The sequence below is a fragment of the Indicator indicator genome, chromosome 13 (genome assembly GCF_027791375.1).
Source record: "Indicator indicator isolate 239-I01 chromosome 13, UM_Iind_1.1, whole genome shotgun sequence".
Lineage (NCBI taxonomy): Eukaryota > Metazoa > Chordata > Aves > Piciformes > Indicatoridae > Indicator > Indicator indicator.
The window spans coordinates 7,074,842-7,097,187 of NC_072022.1; the positions used below are offsets into that span (position 1 = coordinate 7,074,842).

Consider the following 22,346-nt stretch of genomic DNA (forward strand, 5'->3'; position numbering starts at 1 on the left):
CAAATACTACTGACAGTTAAAGTGCATTCTGAGACATGACAGCTGTATTCAGTGTCAAGAAATAGGTGTTTCTCAGACCTCTGAAAAGACTTAGGAAGAAAAAACTGCCCTGGATACAATTATCTTTGTTGATGCAATATGCATAATCTTCTTAGAACAACACTTCAAATTACGCAGCATTTTTCATTTGCATAACCATATATTTACTCAGTTCATGGCTTAGTTTATTCACCTTTGTGACAGCATGAATTTGTTCTATGTTTATTTCATCCTTACCTTCCATTTTAGGCCACAGATTTAGCTTTTATTGAGGAAATCAATAAATTTGTTGACAAAAATTGAAAGATCAGTTTCTAACCAAATTGCCTAACTCTTCTAATTGAATAACTAACTCCTCTTCACAGGGAATGCAGAAGGGAGAAATAAATGCCTCAAATGCCTATGCATGTTAAATCAGCTTTCGCACACTCACAAAGCAGATTGCAAGGCAGGGAGGCACTGCTACCTCAACAGCTGTAGAACACTGCAAATGGAACAGGTATTAACTCAGTGGGAAGTGCTGCTGCCCTATGGACAGACTGCAATGTCTGAGCACTGAGCTCCTTGTTGAGCAAAGTAACATAAAGTCTACAAATGACTACAACCACCTCAAGCTCCATGCAAAACACCCTGGAGACCTGGCTAGGTCAAAACACAAGCAGAAAGTCAGAATGGTTGTTTTAATGTCTTCTTTTCTACCTGTTCACACGATCTTCTTTCCACTTCTGCCTGCTTCTTATGAGAGATGGGAAGATTTTAATCTTCTAATAATATCAAAAAGGGGCAGTACTAGTAAATAAGGGACTTTTAATATTTGAAAATGGGTTGGTAGTCTTTGGAGTGCAGTGGCTTTTTACAGTAGCCTTTCACTCCTGACTAGCCCTTCCCATGCCACAATGCATTTGTGCCCATGCATTCTTTTGGGCATAAACTTAGTGAAAACTACAGCAAAATGTAGTGCCATATCCATCACCAATTTCTTCCTTCCTCCTTTTGGGTACAAGAACGCCTACTTAAAAAATACCCTTCCTCAACAACCAGTGTCCCTTCCTTTGGAATAGTCCTCTTGTTGCCCTGCTGGGGAGCTGCCCTGTTGCAAACATCAGAGAAGCACAAGGAGCCCAGTCTCCAGCTGTTGTTGGAAAACAAGCAAGTATCATTATTCCAAACCATCCCACCTAATCCAAGAAAGCCCAAAAAATGGACAGCTAAAAATGGGTGCTGTGCAGCAGATTCACATGGAAAGCAGGAGACTAGTACTTAAGAAAGCATCAGTTTAGTTTTGTATATGTTAAGAATTTTGGCATCACAACAGTAAGACTATTTAAAGCCCATCATCACAAGCAGAATTTCAACAGACAGGGTTAGAGAAGTGCATCACATCTATTTATTTATTTGGACTTTACGATGTAATCCCATTCCAGTGGAGGATGCATCTTAAATGAGCAAATAAAAACTGTCCAGAACATTCAGAATTCCAGATCACAGAACAAAAACAAACAAAAAAGAAACCAACCCTGAAAAACAAAATTGCACCACCATGAGCAATCTCTAAATGTCTTTTTCCCTCCCTGAGGGAAAACAGCTGAAGGGGGTGGATAAGGTACAAGGATAGTAGAGCATCTTTCCAAAGGAGGAGGCTTCAACAAGCTCTTATGTTTTCAGTGCATTGTTTCTGAATATGCTCATTAAGTTATTTTTTTACAACCACTTCAAAATAATTTTTCCACTCCTTTTGGCCATAAGCATGTATAAACAGTTCTGTTTGCCAGAAGAACTATCAGACTTCTTTCAAAATAAAAAAAGAACACCACCACCCCACCCACCACCTCCCCCCAAAAAAACCCAACCAAAAAAACCCCACAAAAACCAGGCAGGCTTTCACAGAGATAAGCTCATTTTGTAGCAGAAAACAAAACAAGCACTGGGATATTCACAGAATCACAGCTTCAGTTTGAAGGGATCTCAGCATCTTTCTCTGGTCCAACCCACACTCAAAGCAGACTGTTCTGTATTTTATTTATCAGCAAATAGACCAGTCAGTCCAACTGCAAGCTTCAAGCAGTCTAGAATTATTTGTTTAAGTATTACACAAATAAGAGCAACCATAATATTGATTCAAAAGGCTAACATTGTACAGTTTTGCTTAAAAAAAAAAAAAATAGTACTTGAAAGCTATTTTGGCTACGTAATGCAGCACTGAAGAGGTGTATAATGACCCATTACAGAAACTACAGGATCTCTCTGTGACATTCATGTGTGTCAGCAAGAAGAAAAATTAAAGTCCCCCTCAGACCTCCTATTCACTGTTCACTCTAAATTCACAAGGAAAAAAAACAGCCAACAATAAGCAGACAGAGGAAGTGAGAGTTTATCACCTTGGAAGTAATTACTAATGGATAAAATTATCTTAGTTATGTTAGTCTGAAGATCACAAGTTAGTGTGTTTGTTTTTTTAAACATATTCTGGTAGTACTTTAGGTTAAATGACATCTCGACTAAAGATGATTTTAGCTTGCCAACAAGTAAAACAAATCAAATCTCACATTTTTAAACAATGCTGACATCTCAGCATTGTTCCACAGATCTTTTCTTGTCACATTATCCAAAGAGATACTAATTTGCTAATGCAACTCAGCTTAAAAATCTCTCAACAGCAAACATAAGAACTCACCCCAAACCCACACAGTTAAAATCTGGCTTGCCTCCTTTTACCTGCCTTTCAATGATGCAGATTAGCAGTGAGTTGAAAAATATCATGCTTACAAGACTGCACTATTAAATGTAGTTCCTGTACATTAAAAAAAAAGGCATTCTTTAATCTTATTTATGGATTATTAGCAGCCAAAAACCCCAGAAAACTGATACAGACTAGACTTTGTTGTGCTCCATATAATTTGAGCTTTCATAATTTAATCCTTTGAAGAGAATTCCTTAACCAGGAAATATGTAATCGTTATTTGACTTATCAGTTTCATAGCTGTAGTAAGATGATATTTTAAACTACATTATTCCCCTCCAGAGCTAGGCAGTAGAATGCAAGCTACGTTTTCCTAGTATTTCACTATTACAAGAAACCATCTCAAAACTGAACTTGCTGCAGCCTCATCACTTGCAAAATAAGTTAAATAAAAAAATCTGCCCTCGTTTAGTGTTGCCATTTTCAAGCTTTAACGCTACGAATTATGCAGAGCCTGTGTAAACCAGGAAAACGAAAGCAGACAGAAAACACTCCTCATCGATCAAGAGATCATCTGAAAGCATGCAGCTCTACACAATTGCTCTTTCTGAGCAGCAAAGGACCAGAAAACATGCAAGACGAATAAATTCCAACAAGTGGCACGATTACCTGGGTGGAGCTGGCAGCAACAGAAATGCAGTCAATGAAACCATGCCTCCGAGTGAAAAATGCAACTATCTGCTGCCAGCGGGAAGGCTCCGTCCGTAACTCATCTGTTGAGCCTTTCTTTGCCCACTGCTTGTGCTTTGGGCCTACGGACCCGTGGCTTGAGCTAGCGTTGCCTCGACTGGCACGAGAATAGAGCAGTGTGTTATTTCCGAAAATGTAATTCATCTCTGCTGCTCTGCAGGTGGTTGCCAGGCAGTCTTACTTCCCTACCAGCTGCTGAGTGGTGAATGAGCAGCAAAAAAAAAAAAAGAGGAAAAAAAAAAAAAAGAAAGGGCAGATAGAATTACAGCAGCATCATTGACAAACCAGGAAAACAAAATTCTTGATAGCTGATGATGTTTTGTTTTTCCAAGCTTTTTCACCCCCTACATTCCTCCTCTACCTGTGATTATAATGATGAGCATAATCTCAAGCAATTTAAAAAAAAAAAAGGCAGCAAGCAATTGTTTTTCTCTTTTTTTTTTTTTCCCCCTCTCCTTTTTCAGAACCCACAGGATTGAAAGCTTGTCTTCTCTTCCTAGCTGCCAGATATTTAAGAGAAATTGGGTAGCAGGTACAGCATAACGTTACAAACTCACAGCTATGAGGATGGTGGTGGATGATAACAGCTACTGGGTGGAGAAAGCATGGATCAAAAATAACCAAGTTTCAATCACTGCCTATAGTAAGATCCAATAGCATCTTTTCACTTCCTTGCTTGCATAAATTATAACCCTGAACTGAGCAACACAGTGAGCATGCAGCATAACTGCACTTGCTGACTGATTGCCTTTCTAATGATGTCCCACAGAGCAAAGAGACTTTAGCACTGCATTCAGAAAATTATATTTAATACAGCTTTCTTCATTGCTTTCCTCTTCTTTCCCTTCCCTCCTTCATGCATAGAACTGCTGCAGAGGGAAGAAATCAGTGTCACAAAAATGTGCTGCACATCAATTGATGCCTAATGTGGTTGTTTTGCTAGCTTTTTTTTTTTTTTTAAACCAGCAAGTAGAGATATTCATTTTAAACACTAACAGTCCAAACTCCGTTGTTCTTATTCTATGATTAGTGTATGATGATTATCAATCCTACTTTCAATATTCTGTGACTGCAGAAAACAATTTTAGTTATATAGATACTCATGACTCAACGTTATTTCTCATAAGAACTGCCCCCAAAAAAGTTCTTATTATGCACTAATAAATTTTCAGAACCATTATTTTGATTTCCAATTCAGATCACAAGACAGTTACTGCTATTGGTGTGCGTTTTCTCTGCTCTCTTCATAGTAAAAAAGGAACTGACACAGCAATTACCTGAACTATTACATGGAATTCAAGTTACCTTACAGGATGCAACAATCAAATTTTAATAGCCAACTATTAAAAAAAAAAACCCAAAACTCAATTGATTTTGCTAAATCTTAAGTCTTTGGTCACACTTCAGTCTTAAGTGTCAAAGCTTTCAGTACAAACTTGCCCTCAGACACCCAGCACAGTTATCCAAACTGTTTGTGGTATTCCTCTATACAAAGTGCTTATAATGCCAGGGCAAACATTTCCAGAAAGCAAACACTCTCCACATGATGAACAAAGGCAGAAAAGTTCCTTAGAACACTGCCACAACTTTCAAACAGACAATTCTGCAAATCCACTGACACGACATGAATTTTAGTGGGGATATCCAATTCCCCCACGTATTTTTTTTTTCTGCTGCAATATACTCTTCTGCTAAAATTCTTCCTGACAGCTGTCCTATTCCTTGTAACAAATTCTTCCTGACAGCTTGCTTACATTACAAGCAGAAATAAGTACATTAATTTAAAGCTGTGGTAATAAGATCAAAGCACCATTTACATCTGGTCACTAGTGCAGCACGATAACGTATCATGTACAAATATTCTGAGTACATCTTTCAGACTTGATTAATACTCACAAAATACAATGGCTTATCAGGGTAGGTCATATGAAACTCAGTCTAACTTGTGCAGTGTCCTCAAAGCTGTGTTCATAAGATAGATAATGGAGGTCAAAGAAATGCCCAAGACACAGTAGATGCAAGGATCCTTTTAAATGGACAAGCTTTTTTATCCCGTGAGTTCCTCTCATGGGAAGACTGCAGCCCTACCTGAACACTACCTTCCAGACTCAGAGGAAATACCTCACCTGCAAAATGCCTGTGAACTTATTCCTGAGGAAATTTCTTAATCCCTGGCTGTGATTAAAGATGTCTGGAAACAAACCACGAACTACAAGCTTTGAATTCTGAATCCTTTTGTAAATAAGGGTCAAAGTTGAAAAGATTTTTACATATTTCTCCATATAGCTTTGAATGTCAACACTGCTGTACATTCTTAAAAGATCTGAGAGCACAAGAATATTAGTGTAATGCTTTATAAAAGATCTTTAAGAATTTATTTTTACATATATATGTGTGTACATATCACACCACAGGCTCAAACTGAGAGTCACATGAGAGATTATTATTTAAAATTCTGAAAGAAAACACCACAATACATGGACAAGCAAGGTACCAAGTACCTATTTTTCTTGCTGTTATATCAAGATGGTTTATTATGTTCTAAGGATGATTCCCACCTGGCCAACAATCAACTCCAGCATTACTGACAAAGAGATGCTAGAAATCAACACTTCAGGAAATGCTCCTATGGACATGGACAAAAATAGATTCCTGAAAAAGAAGCTATGATAATTTGATATCAATGGAGACAGAAATCCAGAAAAGTACTTCAGGAAGAGGTTATGCAACCACACTGGTGATACAAGACAGCAATCTGTGTCACCTACACTCCATATGGATGTTAATGATACTGAGCAAGATTTGTGGGTGCCTAAGACGACAGATTTGCAGTTATTTGCAGAAGGAGCCTGTACTGCAGTGATGAGATAAATTCTGATTTTTCACACGTTACAAAGTAACCTGAAGATAAAGACATGGCATAACCCTAGAGATGGTAGAACAGCAGGATAATGCAAAGCAGAAAAATGGTCACTAGTACAGATATACAGGGTGAGAGTAAAACCAAGGGCTTGTCTCGGTCCAAGAGCATTTCAACAGAGGGTCGAACACCCACAAACAGAAGTGCTATTTGAGCAGAAAAAGATGTATCCAGAGAAAGCAGTCAGTCTAAGAATCATCAACACAGAGGCAGTAACTGAAATTCCATCTACAAATGCCTGCCTCTGAAGTCAAGAGGCAGAATGAGGATGCTCACCAGGGAATCTCAGGAAGTTCTAAAAGGAGCTGATGGGACAGAAAAATGAAACAAAACCCTACACACAAAAAGACAACAAACCAACCAACCACAAAACAAAAAAGTCCCTATTTACCAAGAGGCAAGAACTGAGAATTTACAGATGAAAAAACTCCCAAAACTAGCAACACACGAGCCAGGACATAATTAGGATGATGTCAGCACACACAACTTTCTTCACCTTAAAAAAAAATTGCTGTTAAGGTACATCTGCATTTTTAGTAGGTACAGAGAAATTTTATTTGTTGTGCACAAAATTAACAAGATACAGTAACTACTGTAATTATTTTTAAATTAACATCAAGTACTTGCAATAAAATTCCTCTGAATTTATGCCTGAACCAATTTTTGTTCTCAGCTTGCTAGGACAAGTTAAAACACAATATAATGCCATATTTTGATCTGAAAGATAGGGCATTCCTGGACACAGCTTTACAAGCAGCATACATACCTTGAAATGCAAAATACACAACCACAAAAACCCGTTAGTGAAGGCAAACACCAGTTGTATTTCAATCACACTTTCAAAACAATAGCAAGGAAATGCCTAAAGCATTTGAGAAGCTTCTTATGTTAGTTTTATTACTATCCTGCTAAACAGAACATTGACTAAAATAAGCACAGACCCTAAAGGAATAAACTGAAATACTCAGAAAAAATTCAAGAACCACCTAAAAAAACAAAAACAAACAAACAAAAAACACCCAAAACCCACAAATAAAAGAAATAAATTGTTGAGGGGCACTTGATTTTGATAATATACAGTTCTATTTTCAGTATCATTTTGAGTTTTACCAAAAGAGACAAAAGAAAAGTGCAGAATGTACTTGAAACATGCAGATACAGGCTACACAACTTTAACTCTCCAGGCAGGTGAACAAAAAACACCACCAAAAAAGCGGATAAATTCATAACCATTTTTCACACTTCTCAGAATTCAATGTTTAGTAAATTTTTACTGACATGACAAACTTAATTCTCACTACCAAGCATATGCAATACACTAAGCCAAAGCCCAGCAGTACACTATGAAGGCTGGACACTGTGGAGAACAAGAATGTTAACTCTTTCTGCTAAGAAAGGTGAGAAAGCCTAACTTAGCTTTTGGTTGAGAGACAGGGTTGAAAGGATAGCACTCGATCGAGTGTTATTTACATAATGAAAAGCAGATATTTTACTGCCAAGTAAACATCCCAGCACAATTATTTTATAAGGATAGATGTCAGTGTAAGTATTGACTATAGAATCTGGTTATTGCTAATGGTACCTGTCAGACAACCTACCGATCTGCGCAGATGAAATTGCTTGGCCTTCCATACCCTGCTCATCAATCTCCTGCCGATCTTGCTGGCACGCCAGACTGATAAAAACATCCTGGGTTTAATGCAAGTTTCTTTAGGCTTTCTTCAGATATCAAAATGAACCCAACAGCACTGAGAGCTCAGGAGAAATCTCAGGCAAAAAGAGTATAACAAGTTATTAAGCAGACTTCATGTTGATTACTGTATCTTGGGTTGTTCTAATGTTTGGATTAATCCAGAGTCCATCTGTTACAGTTTTCCTTCCTTGTCTGTGCTGACAAGAATTTGTTGAACAGATCTCTAGTAAAAAGGGGGCAGATTTGCTCAACTGCTTCTTACCAAACAAACGGCTTGGCACATATTTGTGTGTTCATCAATGACAGGAAGTTTAAAAGCAGTGCCCTATCAAGAACATGGGCAAAGCATTTTAAAGACTGTAGAGCATCTCCTCTCAAGAGTGACCATGAAAATATGATGCTAGTCTAAAAAGTAGCATTTCTGAGGATATGTTCAAGTTTATCTTTATAATTTTGACTGTATTTGGTATGTTCCTAACTCCAGAAGTACTGTCTTCCTGCTAAAGATACCATAAAGCTCTAGAAAGGTCTCTATTTTAAAAAAGGTAACAGATTGCAGCTTTCTCACCATCATAACCGATCTTGTAAATTACACGTCAACCAGTCTTTAATTTCTAAATGGAAAAAAAGTATCTCCATCTTGAGGATAATCTTGCTTACCAGCTTAGACAGGAGTAAGATTCAGGAAATAAGTAAGAAAATGCACTAAGGCAAAAAAAGTTAAAATTACTTTGCCCCCTTGGCTAACCTTCAACAAGTCTAGATCGAAATCGTAAAGACTATCAGTTCTTTGAGAGCAGGAAAAAAAAAACCACAGACAGAACACAGAAATTTATTTTAGCAGGAGCTTCACACTCTCAGAGACTTCTGGGAAAGCACCTGAGGGAATGGGGAGGGATTGGAAGGAAGACACATAGAGATAAAGAGGAGGGAACCTCTTAAGCTTGTCAACACAAGATTCAGAGGGAACGGGGGCTGTCCTGCGTTCAAGGCAGCATGAGTGCACACACACATTTACATAAGCACTCATTCCTCATAGAGATTAACAAGCACTTAAATAAAAGAGCTTGCTTCTCGTTAAAGAAAAAGGGCAGAACAGACAAGCAGTATTTGCTGTAATACCCTCCTTGGTGTAGCCAGAAACCAGAGGACTATCAGCAACTGAAAGATTAAAGTCAGAGGCTGACTGTAGATTGCAATGTTTAGGGGTTAAGGCAACTATCACCTTCTAATTCTGAACATAGATTCATATTTCTGAAACAACCATTCTCTAGTAATTTTCATCCTTTTAGTGACTCAGCTGTACTAACAGTAGCTTTATTCAGATCTCCTGACTAAGCTCTCTCCCAAACTGGAAAAAAGGACTGGAGGAGTCAAACTGCTTCATTTTTCATTGCACAGTAGCTGCTCTCTGTCCCTGACCCTCTTATTCCTTATTCATTAACCAATTCTATATTGATAAGACTTGTTCATAAAGATAAGGAACACTGCAGATTTCTAGAGTGATAAAATAATGCAGTTTTAGTGCCATAGCTTCTTCAGATATTCCATTTGCCATTTGAGTCTAACCTGAGTACTGAGATGATCATTCCATTAATCTGTTATGATCCTGAGTTCTCTTCCTCTGAGGTGATGCAATAAAAACACAAATTCTCCCAGGATCCAACAACCAAAACCACACACATGACCAAAACCAAATTCCCCCCTTTTTAATTTTTTTCCTATTCAATGAAAGCTCAGATTTCTCTGTAAGATTTTTTTGAAGAATTCTATTGTGTGCTCCTAAACCTAGAAATCTGTGTCAAGCAAAATTTCTTTAAGCACACAATATAAGAGATTTGTGCAGCAGAATGTCTCTTTTCAGCGCTCATTGCTTTCATATCCATTTTCTCCACATCCTCGTTAAATCTGCTCTTCAGAATAGTTTCACCATGTTTTGACAGTACAGTGAGTTCTCCTTTCTCCTGTCCCTTCTGGATGCTATTTTAAGAACAAGCACCACCTTGCCACATTTCATTCCTGTGATACCACAGACAGTTTAAATAGACTATTGTACAGCATTGCAGCACTACTAGTTAAGGAGTTTCATATTGCAGTTAAGTTTAAACCACTAAGCTAAAACACTATTAGGTTCAGGAAATACTTTTCAAAAGACATCTAAATGTGTGGGGGAAAAAGCAGGCATGCACTGCATGAGCACAAGACATTTGTTTCACACATTAAAACTATGGTGCCTGTATTAACTGGACCACTGTACTAGCACTACAAAGCCTGTTTGTGTAGAAGGTTTGGGTACCTCTCATGCATATCTCATGTATCAGGCACAAAACCAGGGGCCACTACTTCTAAGCAAGAGGTAAGGTAAGACTGAGCAGCACCTCTCTTACACAGCAAGCAGGCTAGGTCAAACAAAATGCCCAGCTAACCTACTGCCTATCTTGGTGTAAGCATAAAGTAATCCTTTGCTCCCTACTGCAGCATCCCAAGCTCTAACAGTACAGAGCCAATGAAGGTAAACTGGTGTAATGCTTTTATTCTAATAAAGAACTACTTTTCATTTAATGCAAACTGAGCCTGTATAAGTTGAATTTCTCCTAGATCTGACACTGCTAGTAAAAGCAAATAAAGCAGAAGGCCACTGACACAGGGCAAAGCTACTGGTTGAAAAGGTGCTCAACACAACCGCCTCAGTTTCAGACCTAGCACCAGATGCTTCACTTGGGCAAAATGAGTCTTGTAGTTAAAAACTGGGGGGTAAAACTCTCATCTTTTATCAACACAGAACAGTATTTCACCTTAATTTGAAATATTTCACTATCCTAAGAACGAAAAATAGCACCTCATTTGCATTTAATGTCATAATATTATGAAGTCATCATTTTCTTCACCTGAAATGTTTACATAACGACAAAAGAATCCATCACTGTGCTTGGAAATGGGAAGCAGCATTAATCCACATATCTAAAACATCTTTTTAAAAAACCCTTTGCCACAGGGAAGTAGGGATTTTTACTGCATTATCTGAAGCTCAAGTCCTCTAGCAGAACACAACAGCACTCAGCCAGAATGACAGCTCTTTGCAAGAGATCAAACAGGCAGCGGTTAATAAAAATCCAATCACTGCACTGCCTGGTCTGCTCAGAATTGCCTTTTCCCAGCATGACTCGTACAGAGATGATCACTTCTGTGAACACAAGACCAGCCAAGCAGCCAACTGTGTTGCATAAAATGTGTACAACATCCAATAATTATGCAACTATAAATTAAGGCTTAATATACTTCCTCTTCCCCCACCAACCCATTTCTCACAATTCTTGGATTATCCTGCTACTTCACCAATGACTGCACAACATTATCCTCTTAAAGATGACAAATAGTCAACCAGAATACCTTCAGTTCCTTATGGCTGTACCATTCAGTCAGCAATTAAAATCTTCCTGTATATCACATGAACAATTTTAGTTACTTTACCCAACTAATAAAGCAGGTAGAATATTCAGCTGTCAATGCCTGCTATGTGGGCAAGGAACAAATCAAGTGCAAGCATTTCTCTCATGTCCATTGAAGAACAGCATTATGGTGAAAATCTCCGGAGACAGAGGAGCAAAAAAGGATTCGGTTAAAGAAAAAAAAAATTAAGAGGCTTTTCTGAAACAGTAAGTCTAAGTTGCTGTTACTGCAGGCAGCTATACCATCCTATCTTTAACAAACTTAACAAATACTTGGAAAACTCTCTAAGAATAGTCTTGAATAAATTTTGAATGGGAAATGTGGATATAACAGAACTGCAGTGAATACTGGAATATTAAGAATTTGTTACAGAGCAGGATAAAGATTAACATTTATAACAATGGTCTTGGTGTATCTTTCCAGTACAAGATGTATACAAGATCATACATTATTACATATTTTCTTTGGGGCTTCTGTATTACCAGTGAAATAACAGCCCCAAATATCAACACATCATACACAAGCATAGCACAGAAGCCCAAATATGCAAGCCACAATCAGGGTTTTTTAGAATACTGAATTGTCATGCTAACATCATAAATAGAGAGTCATGATGCAAGCATTTTCCCTTTCATGCACAGGTTTCTTTAAACGAAGAATACTGCAATTGAAGATAGGTGTGGGGGGGCTTTTTTGTCTTATAACATCATGACTTGCTATTTTAAAGTCTTATAATGGTCCCTTACTCAAAGCTTTTTTCTTTGATAGCAAGTTTCCTCTTCACAGATATGATACCAAACAAATTTTTAAACTATGCCGGATTTCACTTGGTTCGAGCTATTTAATAAAAGCAAATGTTAAAACGCAACAAACATCAGTCTGGAAGTATGATAGAGAAGCTGAACGCAGTCTCCTATTTGAAATAAACCCTTTTGTACCATTGCCCCCTAGTGGTCAACTTCGGTAGCAACGTATCGCTGCAATCGCATTAACGTCAACTCAACCCCATCCCGTTTGATTTCCTAACTCGAGGAACCTCGCATTGTAACCACAAGTTTCTATAACGAATTTGGAAACCTCATGCTGAAGAAATTCTGGTACTAGCTGCCTAGCTACCTGAAAATATTCTTTAAAACGTCTGAGACAGAGTGTTTGTGAAGGATTTGAAGTCTGACCATTTTCACTACCTGTTCATCATACTCTATCATTAAAGATTTAAAAAATATAAATAAAATTAATGCTTCTCTTGAGAACAAATGTAAACTAGTCAAAATTAAACACTTCCTGCTTCCCGATCTTCTGTTCGCGTTCTGTATTACTGCTGTAGACTGCAGAGGACTACCCAGAGAAGGTGGTGAATTCCTCAAAGTCTGGTTCTGCTGCCCTCTGCAGCATCTCTTTTAAAACAGCATAGGATCATAAATCCATCTACCTTTGTCCTTCAAACTAGTAACTATGTGAAATTTCAAGTGTATTTAACATTTTTTAAACAAAAAAATAATTATAATAGTCTTCTGTTATTATTTTATTAATAAGAATTTTAAAATCCTCTATTGCATTTAGTTTCCTTAAGCAAATGTGCTAAACAAAGCAAATCAAGATCTTGTGTATTAGCTCAGCTCAGAGCTGTTGGTGCTAAACTGATTTTCAGCACAAGCTAAGCCAAAACTATGAAGGTCTTGTGGATCATCAGCCCACGAGATGAAAAGACCATCTATGCTAATAATACAACAGCAACCTTGGGGGGTTTCTGACATACTCAAGTTCTAACAGCATTTATTCCAATAATGTTAACAAACCAGCCCCTGACCGAAATTTTGTGAGCTCAAGGGCATTTTACTTAAAGCTCACAAAGACTCCTATGGCCTATGAAAGCATAGATGTACCCCTCTCTCCAGAGACCTCAGATTCTGATTATAAACGATTTATGCAAAGAAGTTAACTTCTGAAGAAGATAAAACAGTAGCCAACAGCCACAGAATTGAAAGTTCCACAAAGTGCTGGTAAACAACTGAAACCTGAAGCACCCACCCCAGTTTTCAGACAAGCAAACCTCAGAAATTTCAGTTCTAACATAGGTTGCTCTGAAATTAATCGTCACCTAAGAAATAACGGATGAATGGTACAAATGGTAATGAGTTACACAATGGTATTTCTCTTACACATATTCTTTCCTATCTGGTGGTGATTACTAATTTGAGAAGTGTATATTCAACATATCCCCCCAAAAAACTACGAAGTTTTCAGCTTAGCTCACATATGAGCAGAGAAAGACAAAGTACAATCTTTCACATCTGTTCACGTGAAACTGTTCTGAGTTTTACATCACCGACTTTGCAGAAAGTTACCATAGCCAGAAAAAAACTGAATTAAAGCACATAATCAGGAGTCCCATACAGCATTCTAAACACAAGCCTCACTTCTTTGTGGAGGCTGCCTATTAGGATTCCCGGTAAGGTAGAGATCAAACACAACATAGAGAGGTAAGAAATAAAGTCACCTTCCATGGAATGTTGATATGGCCCACAACAAAAATCTCACTTCTGTATTGCTGTAGTGGCTATTGGCAAAAATAATCTGAAATGAAGCTGAAGAGTGGATCTATTCTGAGTAGCCTCATCTCTCTTAGATGCAGGCAGCCAGCAAGAAACCAAGGTGTTTACAACCCTCTGAACAGTCTCAATTACCATGAAATGACACCTAGTCAGTTCCAAAGAACAGACCTTTAGCCTCACGCAGCCACTGCAGAATTCTTTATTTCTGTTAAGTTCTGGGTTGTGAAATCCATTATACTTGACCAGTTCTCAGACAGTTTTAGTTTGCTCCTTTGCCTTTTTAATCCCTTCATGCTTCCTGAAGTACAAGGCCAACTAGGAAAAGACTAATTAGGAAAGGCTTGTGAATAAACAGAGTTGACCTTCAGATCTCAGCAGCAGAGGATTTTGATTACTATTATTATTTCTAATCGTTGCACATGAAATGTGTTGTACTACTTTCTGAAGACCAATGAATTCAGGGAATTAGACATGAAAGTATGTTTCTGTATATCTACCTTCATAAGCAACAGAAGACTGAGGTCCTAGCCATTTTCAAAATGAAAGGTTTGTCATGTTAGCATTCTTAGAAAGCTCTCCAGAGGTAAATACAGCCTGCTTCAAAAAGGTTATTCATTACAGCTTAAAGAATTCAGCTTTTCTAGCTCTTGAAAACTGTGGAAACCTACAGAGAGATCATCACCAAAAAGAAATAATTGTGTTCAAAACCAACACACGTATTTTCTAAATCTTACAAAGACTGGAACACAATTACTAAACACAACTGCCCACTACAGCTGCTTCTTCTGCAAGTCCATTATAAAGAGCTGATAAATTCAAAGAGATGTTTCTTTTTAATAGAAAACAGATCTGGAAATGCAACTAGGTTCAAAACAACTTTCTTAGTAAAATACAGCAGTACTTGTTACAGTTCACTGCCAAATTCAATGACTGCCACACACGACTGGTTCACTCCAAGCTGTAGGCCTACCACAATGTAAGCCCATCTCACCAATCTAAAGCCCAAATACTCACCTCTATCAAACTATTTCTCTTTTATTTTTTTTTTCCTGGAAACAACCATAAAGAATCAGAGGTGTTAGAGGAAATAGCACCCAGTCTGGAACACTGACATATTACACTACTCACAATGTTATTAAGGTATGTCTCTCTACTAATCCAGTAAATAACACTGCCTGCTACAATCTCCTCCAAAACTGCACACTCAGTTTGCACTCCTGATTTTTAGATCTTTCTTCAGTTTGCTGGAGCTATCTTGAGACTAGCAATGCTGCACACTAAAAAACTCCAGAGACATTATACTTGGCTTATGACATTTTCCACACAGCTTCTTAATTCCAATATTGAGAAACAAACTCAGAATGGATTCTACAGGATTCTGATAGAAAACCCAAAACACATCTGATGACAGTTAACTGCAGTGCTCCTGAGACCATTAAGTCACCTATATTAATTATCTGGGCCTTTTACTACCACTCATATTCAGACAGAACTAAATCAGCACCTTAACATCTATGAAGTGAATTTTACAAATGAGTAGTTCCATTAAAACACACAGAAGCAGATGTACTGCATGCATTTTTTTCCGCCCTGGGGAATATATTAGAACAGTTTGTTCTGATTGTAACTTTGAAAATGCCTACCTTTACTGGTGAAATATGAGAATGGGAAACAAATCCATGGACATTTTCAATCTGTGACAGGTTCTTCTCTGATACATGAACCAGCTCTGGACCCGTCACCTCATTGGTAATGTGTGGAGAGCTGTGCTCCTGTGGAGGTGTATCTTCATCCTGGTAGCGGTATTTCTGAGGAAAACACAGAAATAGATTAGGCCACCACAGACAATTTGAAAAGGTTACCCAGAAAACCTAGGTCAGACAGAAGTATTTATTTTTCTGACCCTGCTGAATTCAAGTAGTAAAAATCCGGAAATAAAAGTTTGAATTAGTATTTTCAGTCTAAAGACTAATCCTATCTATCCTTTTTAGTCTCCCCTAGAACTACCATGAAGCTACATAATTTTCTTTTGCCTATCTGCAGTACAATAACCTATCTCAAACACTTCTCCAAAGAACTTTTCCCTTCACTAATTTTTTTGTTACCATCACTATATTCACTAATAGCAGACACTCTCAGTACCAACTGGATTCAGCACCATGTCCTACCTTTAAAAACTCAGCCTCAAAAACTTTTGTCTGTACTTCCAATTTAGCGCACACACACCTGTCAAAAGTGGGGGGTTTTGATCAGCTACAGAGTTGCAGCTTTTAGACTGCGTTATCCATACAGCAATTCACTACTGCTAACTTCATTACAAGGCAATAAAATGTGGGTCTGCTACTAGATAGATTAAGCTTCCCCAAGTCTTACACAAAACATTATTTAATCTGATTTATTAATTCACATTTAATCAAAACCAAAGCAAACAACACCAGAACCTATTACTTGTCCACCAGAGATGCATTCCTTTCAGACTGTGCTGTATCCACACTTCCAGATCTCTTCTAAAAGGTACTAATGAAATCAAGAGCACATATAATAGCCACCTTTCCTCTGGACTGCAGAGCTAACAAGTCATCCAGCACCTTTTAAGTCCAGAGCTAACATGGGCTCACATTACAAACATACTCACATCCAAGCTTCACCCTAGTTTCACCTTTATATTCTCAGCCAATTCTTCAGTGCTTCAGGTAGTCTATACATTTTATTGCTAGTTAGAACTAAAGCCAAAAGCTGAAGTAAAATTTTTTCAGCAGAGTTTGTGTGTGTAAGATGCACCTCAACATTTTATAGCTTCATTCATACTGCTATGCTCCAGAGTACATACATAGCTGTTACTTGATTACAAAGAAAGTACATCATATTATTAAAGGCACAGAAAAACCTTCTAAATATGTAATTGTTTTAAACTTGGACATAGCTATTCCTATTATTGAAGTATAATTACAACAGAAGACATTTCCCTGGAGTCCCTTTAACAGAATACTAAGATCTATGTACTCCAGTTTAAGTTTTTCTCTTGTTATTTCTGCATCATAATCCAGTAGATCCCTGTGAGCAACCCATTTGCCTCTAATGAAATCAACACTACATCATGGCAGTACCTGATAAACAATGTATGGTAACCAACTCTCTTAACTTACAAGCAAGCAGAATTTCAGGATACCACAAAGATCCCTGCTCTTAACAGAAAAGTCCTGCATGTTACAAAGTGCTAAAGTCTATACTATAAAACTACCAAGAAACTGTTTGAAATGATCCATAGGTTACCAGCTCCTGTAAGGCTTAACCAATTCATTTCCTGCCAATCCAATTCTGTGGGATTGTCTTACAGGAAGACTTACTTTTTTTCTCTAGCCAGCAAAACCCAACTTCTAAGCATGGTCAGATAGGACAGCTAAACTCCTAATAACAGGACTCTTCCCTGTCTCACAGAGCCCAAGGAAGGCACCATCCTCCCCTCCTGTCTTGAGTTCTCACACTCAATCAGCAGTAAATTGCTCACCTTTTCCCCTCCTTTGCAGGGTTAATCCACTTTCTCTTCTGTAGACTCATCATATAAGCATACTATAGAGTTTGGCCAGTAAAGAACTGGCTTAATGAGGCTGCTGAAGTCACATAACTGACTTGTGTTGAAAGAGGAAGGATTTGTTTGCTCTTCTCTTTTCTGTGCCATGCTGTTCAGATAACAGTAAGACACCTTGGGAGACAAGCTAAGTTCCTTTCCTAACTTAAAAGGAACAGCTTGTGGCTTGACATTTCTATCACCCACTGCACATTTACCAGTCAGTCTGCCCTAGAACACACCATGCCCAACCCATCCTCCAAACCCTAAAATTGCAACAAGCCCATATGCAACCAGACATAAAAGACATTCAAGATGCACAGCTTTTCACCCAGTAACTGATGATCAGAGATCTCTGAAGCTATAACCCTGATTAACTTTTGTACTTTAAAAAATAAAATGAAAAGAAATAAAAAGCTTTATCCAACCTACTCAATCGAACCCTTCATTGTTGAGACTACACGAGATGATGTTCTACCATATGAGAGAAACTATGCATTTAAAGTATTAGAAATTATAAAGTAGAAGCAATACATTTCCTCTAAAAATGTCAATGATTAGCAGAGAAGCACAAGGCAAAAGAAATTATTCCAACAAGAAAAGCAGAAGAGTTGAGACTTCTTTTATTACAATTAATTTCCAAACACTTCCATAGCTTCTCCTTAGTTGGATGGCAAAGGAGAGTTGGTGAATGCTGATGGCGGTGAAAAATTGCAGTGGTTACTCAGCCCTACATTTGGAGACCCTCAGCAGAGGTGACCAAGCCAACTTAATAAGTCACTGCCAGCAGAAGATAACAGTTCCTCTTTCCTTTCCCTGCAGCAGTGAGATGCTAGACTGCTCAGCCTCAGACTCCTGCCATTCATCTGTTTTCTGACATTGACTTGTTTTTAACATATCAAAACAAAAACCCTGAAAGGAGCTGACATTAACTCTCTAGAGCAGCCACATTAAACAATGGAAACAGGGAAGAATTATCATTTAAAGAACAGTGTTGGCTGAAAACACAAGTGAGTATTGTCACATCATAAATAAAGTCACATCAGAAATTAGAGAAAATATACATTAGAGCTTCAAGCAGCACAAAAAAAAAAGAAAAACAAAAAAAGTCTTGCAACATCAGACAAGTAGCAATTCTGCTAGCTTAAAGGAGCCTGCCCTGCTGGTGAAGGCAGTATTTGGCTGGACTTATGAGCCAAAATATCCCTGCCAATTCTGAAGCTTCTATTTGACTGTAGAACATATAAAAACAGGATCTGAAAGTGGATTAAATGCCCCAATCATCTCAGACAAGATACTATGGAAAGCTTGAAGTATATCCTTTCAGTCTTATTAAGAAAAAAAAGTAATATCCTAATAGAAGAGTCACAGGCCCATCAAAGTTAACTTCCTTTACGTACCAATCAAGACCTTTGGGTAAAGCACAGGATTACCTTGATTACTTTTTTCCTAACAACAGACATTTATTACAAACAGGTATTTGTACATGCCTATAGACCAAACAGGCTCTAGACTTCACTAAGAAACATCTATTTACACTATACAATATAGTAGTGCTTATAATACAGTTTTAACAGATCAATGTCAGTAGATTAAAAATTAAAAGATGTGCTAAAGATTCTCTGCTGTAAGAAGCTCTCACAAGGGCTATAAGATTCTAACAAAAGCCATCTTGAATGTGAGCTGCTAATTGGACTTGGATGTGATACTGAGGTTTGACTTTACTATTATTTGCAAAGTATTTCCCAACTTGAAACTACCAAAAAAAAAAAAAAAACCCACCCCCAAAAACCCCAACCAAAAAACCCACACCACACCAAGCCCAAAATTCATGTTTGAAATACACTAACTTAAATACTTACTGGATGTTGTTTCAAAGTAAAAATGGACGGAGGGACAGGAAGGACACAACATACATGAAACCATAGTACCAATACTTCTTACCCTGAAAGCTGCCACACTATTCTTGCCCTTTGTAGAAATCACTTTCAAGCAAAGTGCTTCAGGTAAAGCAAATTACTGTAGCCCATAACAACTAGTTCTTTAGACAAGTGGAAGGGATTTGTACTACACTGTGGAGCATCACTGAAATATTCTGCCTCTTGACTGAGCTAGCACATTTGAATGGGCTGGCATGGTCAAGCAGCCACCATCCAACATCGCCCATTCCTTTCCTCTCCTAGGAGCTGTCATCCTTTGGAATAAGATTTCAGTCAACTATTTCAGTCATGTGAAGTTAATTCTACTGCTATATGCAAAGCCAAATCCCATCCAAGTTACCCTCCACGGGAGTCTAAAGATTACATTTTACAATAACAATCTGGCCAGCTACTGTCCCAAGGAGTAGGACGTGTTCAATCCCTCTTGGTTGAGCTGTACAACTATGTCTCCCTGCCCCTTGCTGCTAGAACACATCTGACTTCAGATGGTGAGCAAGCTCAGCAAATTAATCCAGCAGAATGTTTATTTCCTCTTCCAGCAATACTAAATTATAATCCCTAAAGTGCCTCACAACAAGGTGAGCAGCAGTGCTGGCATAATGAGAAAAGCACATAGAGAGTAGGACCAACTCATCTCACAGTGGCTAGTAGAAGACCGTTCCTCTGCTCACAAGCAAGAGAATCCAGTCCTACAACCAAATCCAGGCTTCAAGGACATCCTAGTTTAGAAGAGGCAGCCAAGCAGTGAGCAGAAAGATCAAAGGAAAGAAAAAAAGTAGGTGTGACAAAGCAGCTCTGAACTTGCAGACAGGCTGCCTCAGCTGCACAAGTTTCCCACAGCATTCAATTAAGCAGCAGTCAAGCAATTTATTTTTAAGAAGCTTTACAGGCTGCTGTATAATTTGTAAGGATAATTTAAATTCCAAAAGCAACCAAGTGCTAAACATTTAACACATACTTCTGGACATAGATACTGCCCCAAAGAATTCAGTTGCAAGAAGTAAAAACATTTCTTTTCTGACATAACATATTAAAGAAGATTTCCTCACGCTAGATTATACTTTGGATGAGTTTAGAACTGTGACCAAAACTATGGACTATATTATTTACTAATGTAAACTACTGCAAAACTCATTTCCTTTAATAAACCAATGCTCGTTTACATGAGACAAGAAGATGGTTCAAATCCACCACAGAGAAATCATCGTGTTACTTGTTCAGGCCCACAGCATTTCTGATTCAATTCTCAGGCCTACCAGAGTTAGACCAAAAACATATAAACAAAGTAACTGCAGCAATATACAGAGCAAACAAGGATTTTATAGACCTTTTCTAGCACTGTTTTCCAGACTACAGATCACCTCTTCACAGAAAAAGCACAGAAAAGCTTTAGGGAACTCTAAAAAATGGTTTACTTTAGTCTGCCTAAGATCTCATCTGTATTTTAAAAAGAAGGTATTTCAAATAGATTCATACATAATTATCCTCTAGAGGCAATTAAGTTGTGGGTTGATTTTATATATTTTTAAGATCCTATTACTGAAACAGAAGTGAAAGGAAATCATTTAAGGAACCCTTAAAGAATCCCATGCTTTAAACTGGTGACCCATATCCAGCAGCATGCAACGCTGTAATTTCAGAGACTCGAGCTATACAGATAGCCATGTTCATAGACAGGGAATTAATTATGCAAGAACATCCTTAACTACCAGATAATTTAATAACAAAATGCAAGGCAGCTGTAACTCTTCAATATGGGATGTGTATCAAAGTCCAACCTACATTAGACATACACATCAATCCACTGTAACAAAAACAAACGTGAAAGCACATTAATGTATCTTCTCTACACACAAAGAAATACAAGAGCTAAAACAGCTTTACTACGAGAAAGTGTGCTTAAAAAAACCCATTACAATAGTTCATAAATTGACCTTCTAATGACCCCTTCCTTTCTTCTTCAGATTTTAACCCTTCCCACCCACACAGCAATACAACTCCCAAGTTACTGCATGCTTTAAACAACCAAAAGCTACAAAGCCCGTGAAAACACGTAGCTTGACTTTACAGTCAGGTCCTGCCTAAGCTTGAACTTTCACTGTACAGGTCCATCCCATGTTTTGAAAGAGATTAAGAATAAGTGAGGACTCGAAGTAAAACATTCGGTACATAGAGCTCAGAGGGTCAGACCTTCTTCAATACAGTATCAACAGGCAATACGATAAAACAAAGTGGCTGTAGACACCTGCGTCCTCGAGTTTCAACACTCGTCCTTGCTCATCACTGCCCCACTTTAGAAGTTAAACTAAGTCTGAAAGGACACTTCAAGAGATCATTCCAGCAACTGGATGCCTACTTGGCATCCCTTATCTCCACTCTTGTATGAAAGGCCTGGGATGCAGTATGTCAGAAGTAGATGAGTAGAAAAATGGGAATACCTACAGTTCTTACATCTCCTCAAAACCCTCAAAACATTCACAAGTTTAGCATCCAGATAACATTCAGCAGAAAATAAGCTCTAACAACTCTAACTACAAAAGCCATAATACATCCAAATTTTGCATCATCTTCCTCAAACAAAGCTAGTCTAAAATTAATAGTATACTAAGATGCTAAAGCATTTTGTGCAAGCGTTTCCTGCAGTGGAATTGCAAAATCAGAAAGCAGTTCTTAGGAAAATAAGAGTGCCTTCCTCACAGAGGAAAGGGACACACACACACACACAAAAAAAGATATCCTCCACTACTCCAC

General features: G+C 37.9%; 1 protein-coding gene across 17 annotated transcripts in view; it reads right to left on the bottom strand.

Moving 5' to 3' along the window:
• The window catches only part of DLG1 (discs large MAGUK scaffold protein 1), a 156,029-nt gene that overhangs the window by 82,384 nt on the left and 51,299 nt on the right, over window positions 1–22,346 (bottom strand). For 13 of the 17 annotated variants that reach the window (XM_054385855.1, XM_054385857.1, XM_054385852.1 and 10 more), the window contains exon 4: window positions 15,731–15,895. In XM_054385855.1, the coding sequence (XP_054241830.1) occupies window positions 15,731–15,895 (165 nt within the window). Of the gene's footprint in view, window positions 1–3,388; window positions 3,614–15,730; window positions 15,896–22,346 lie in introns of those variants that run through there. The other 4 variants (XM_054385860.1, XM_054385861.1, XM_054385858.1 and 1 more) reach the window with 1 other exon arrangement.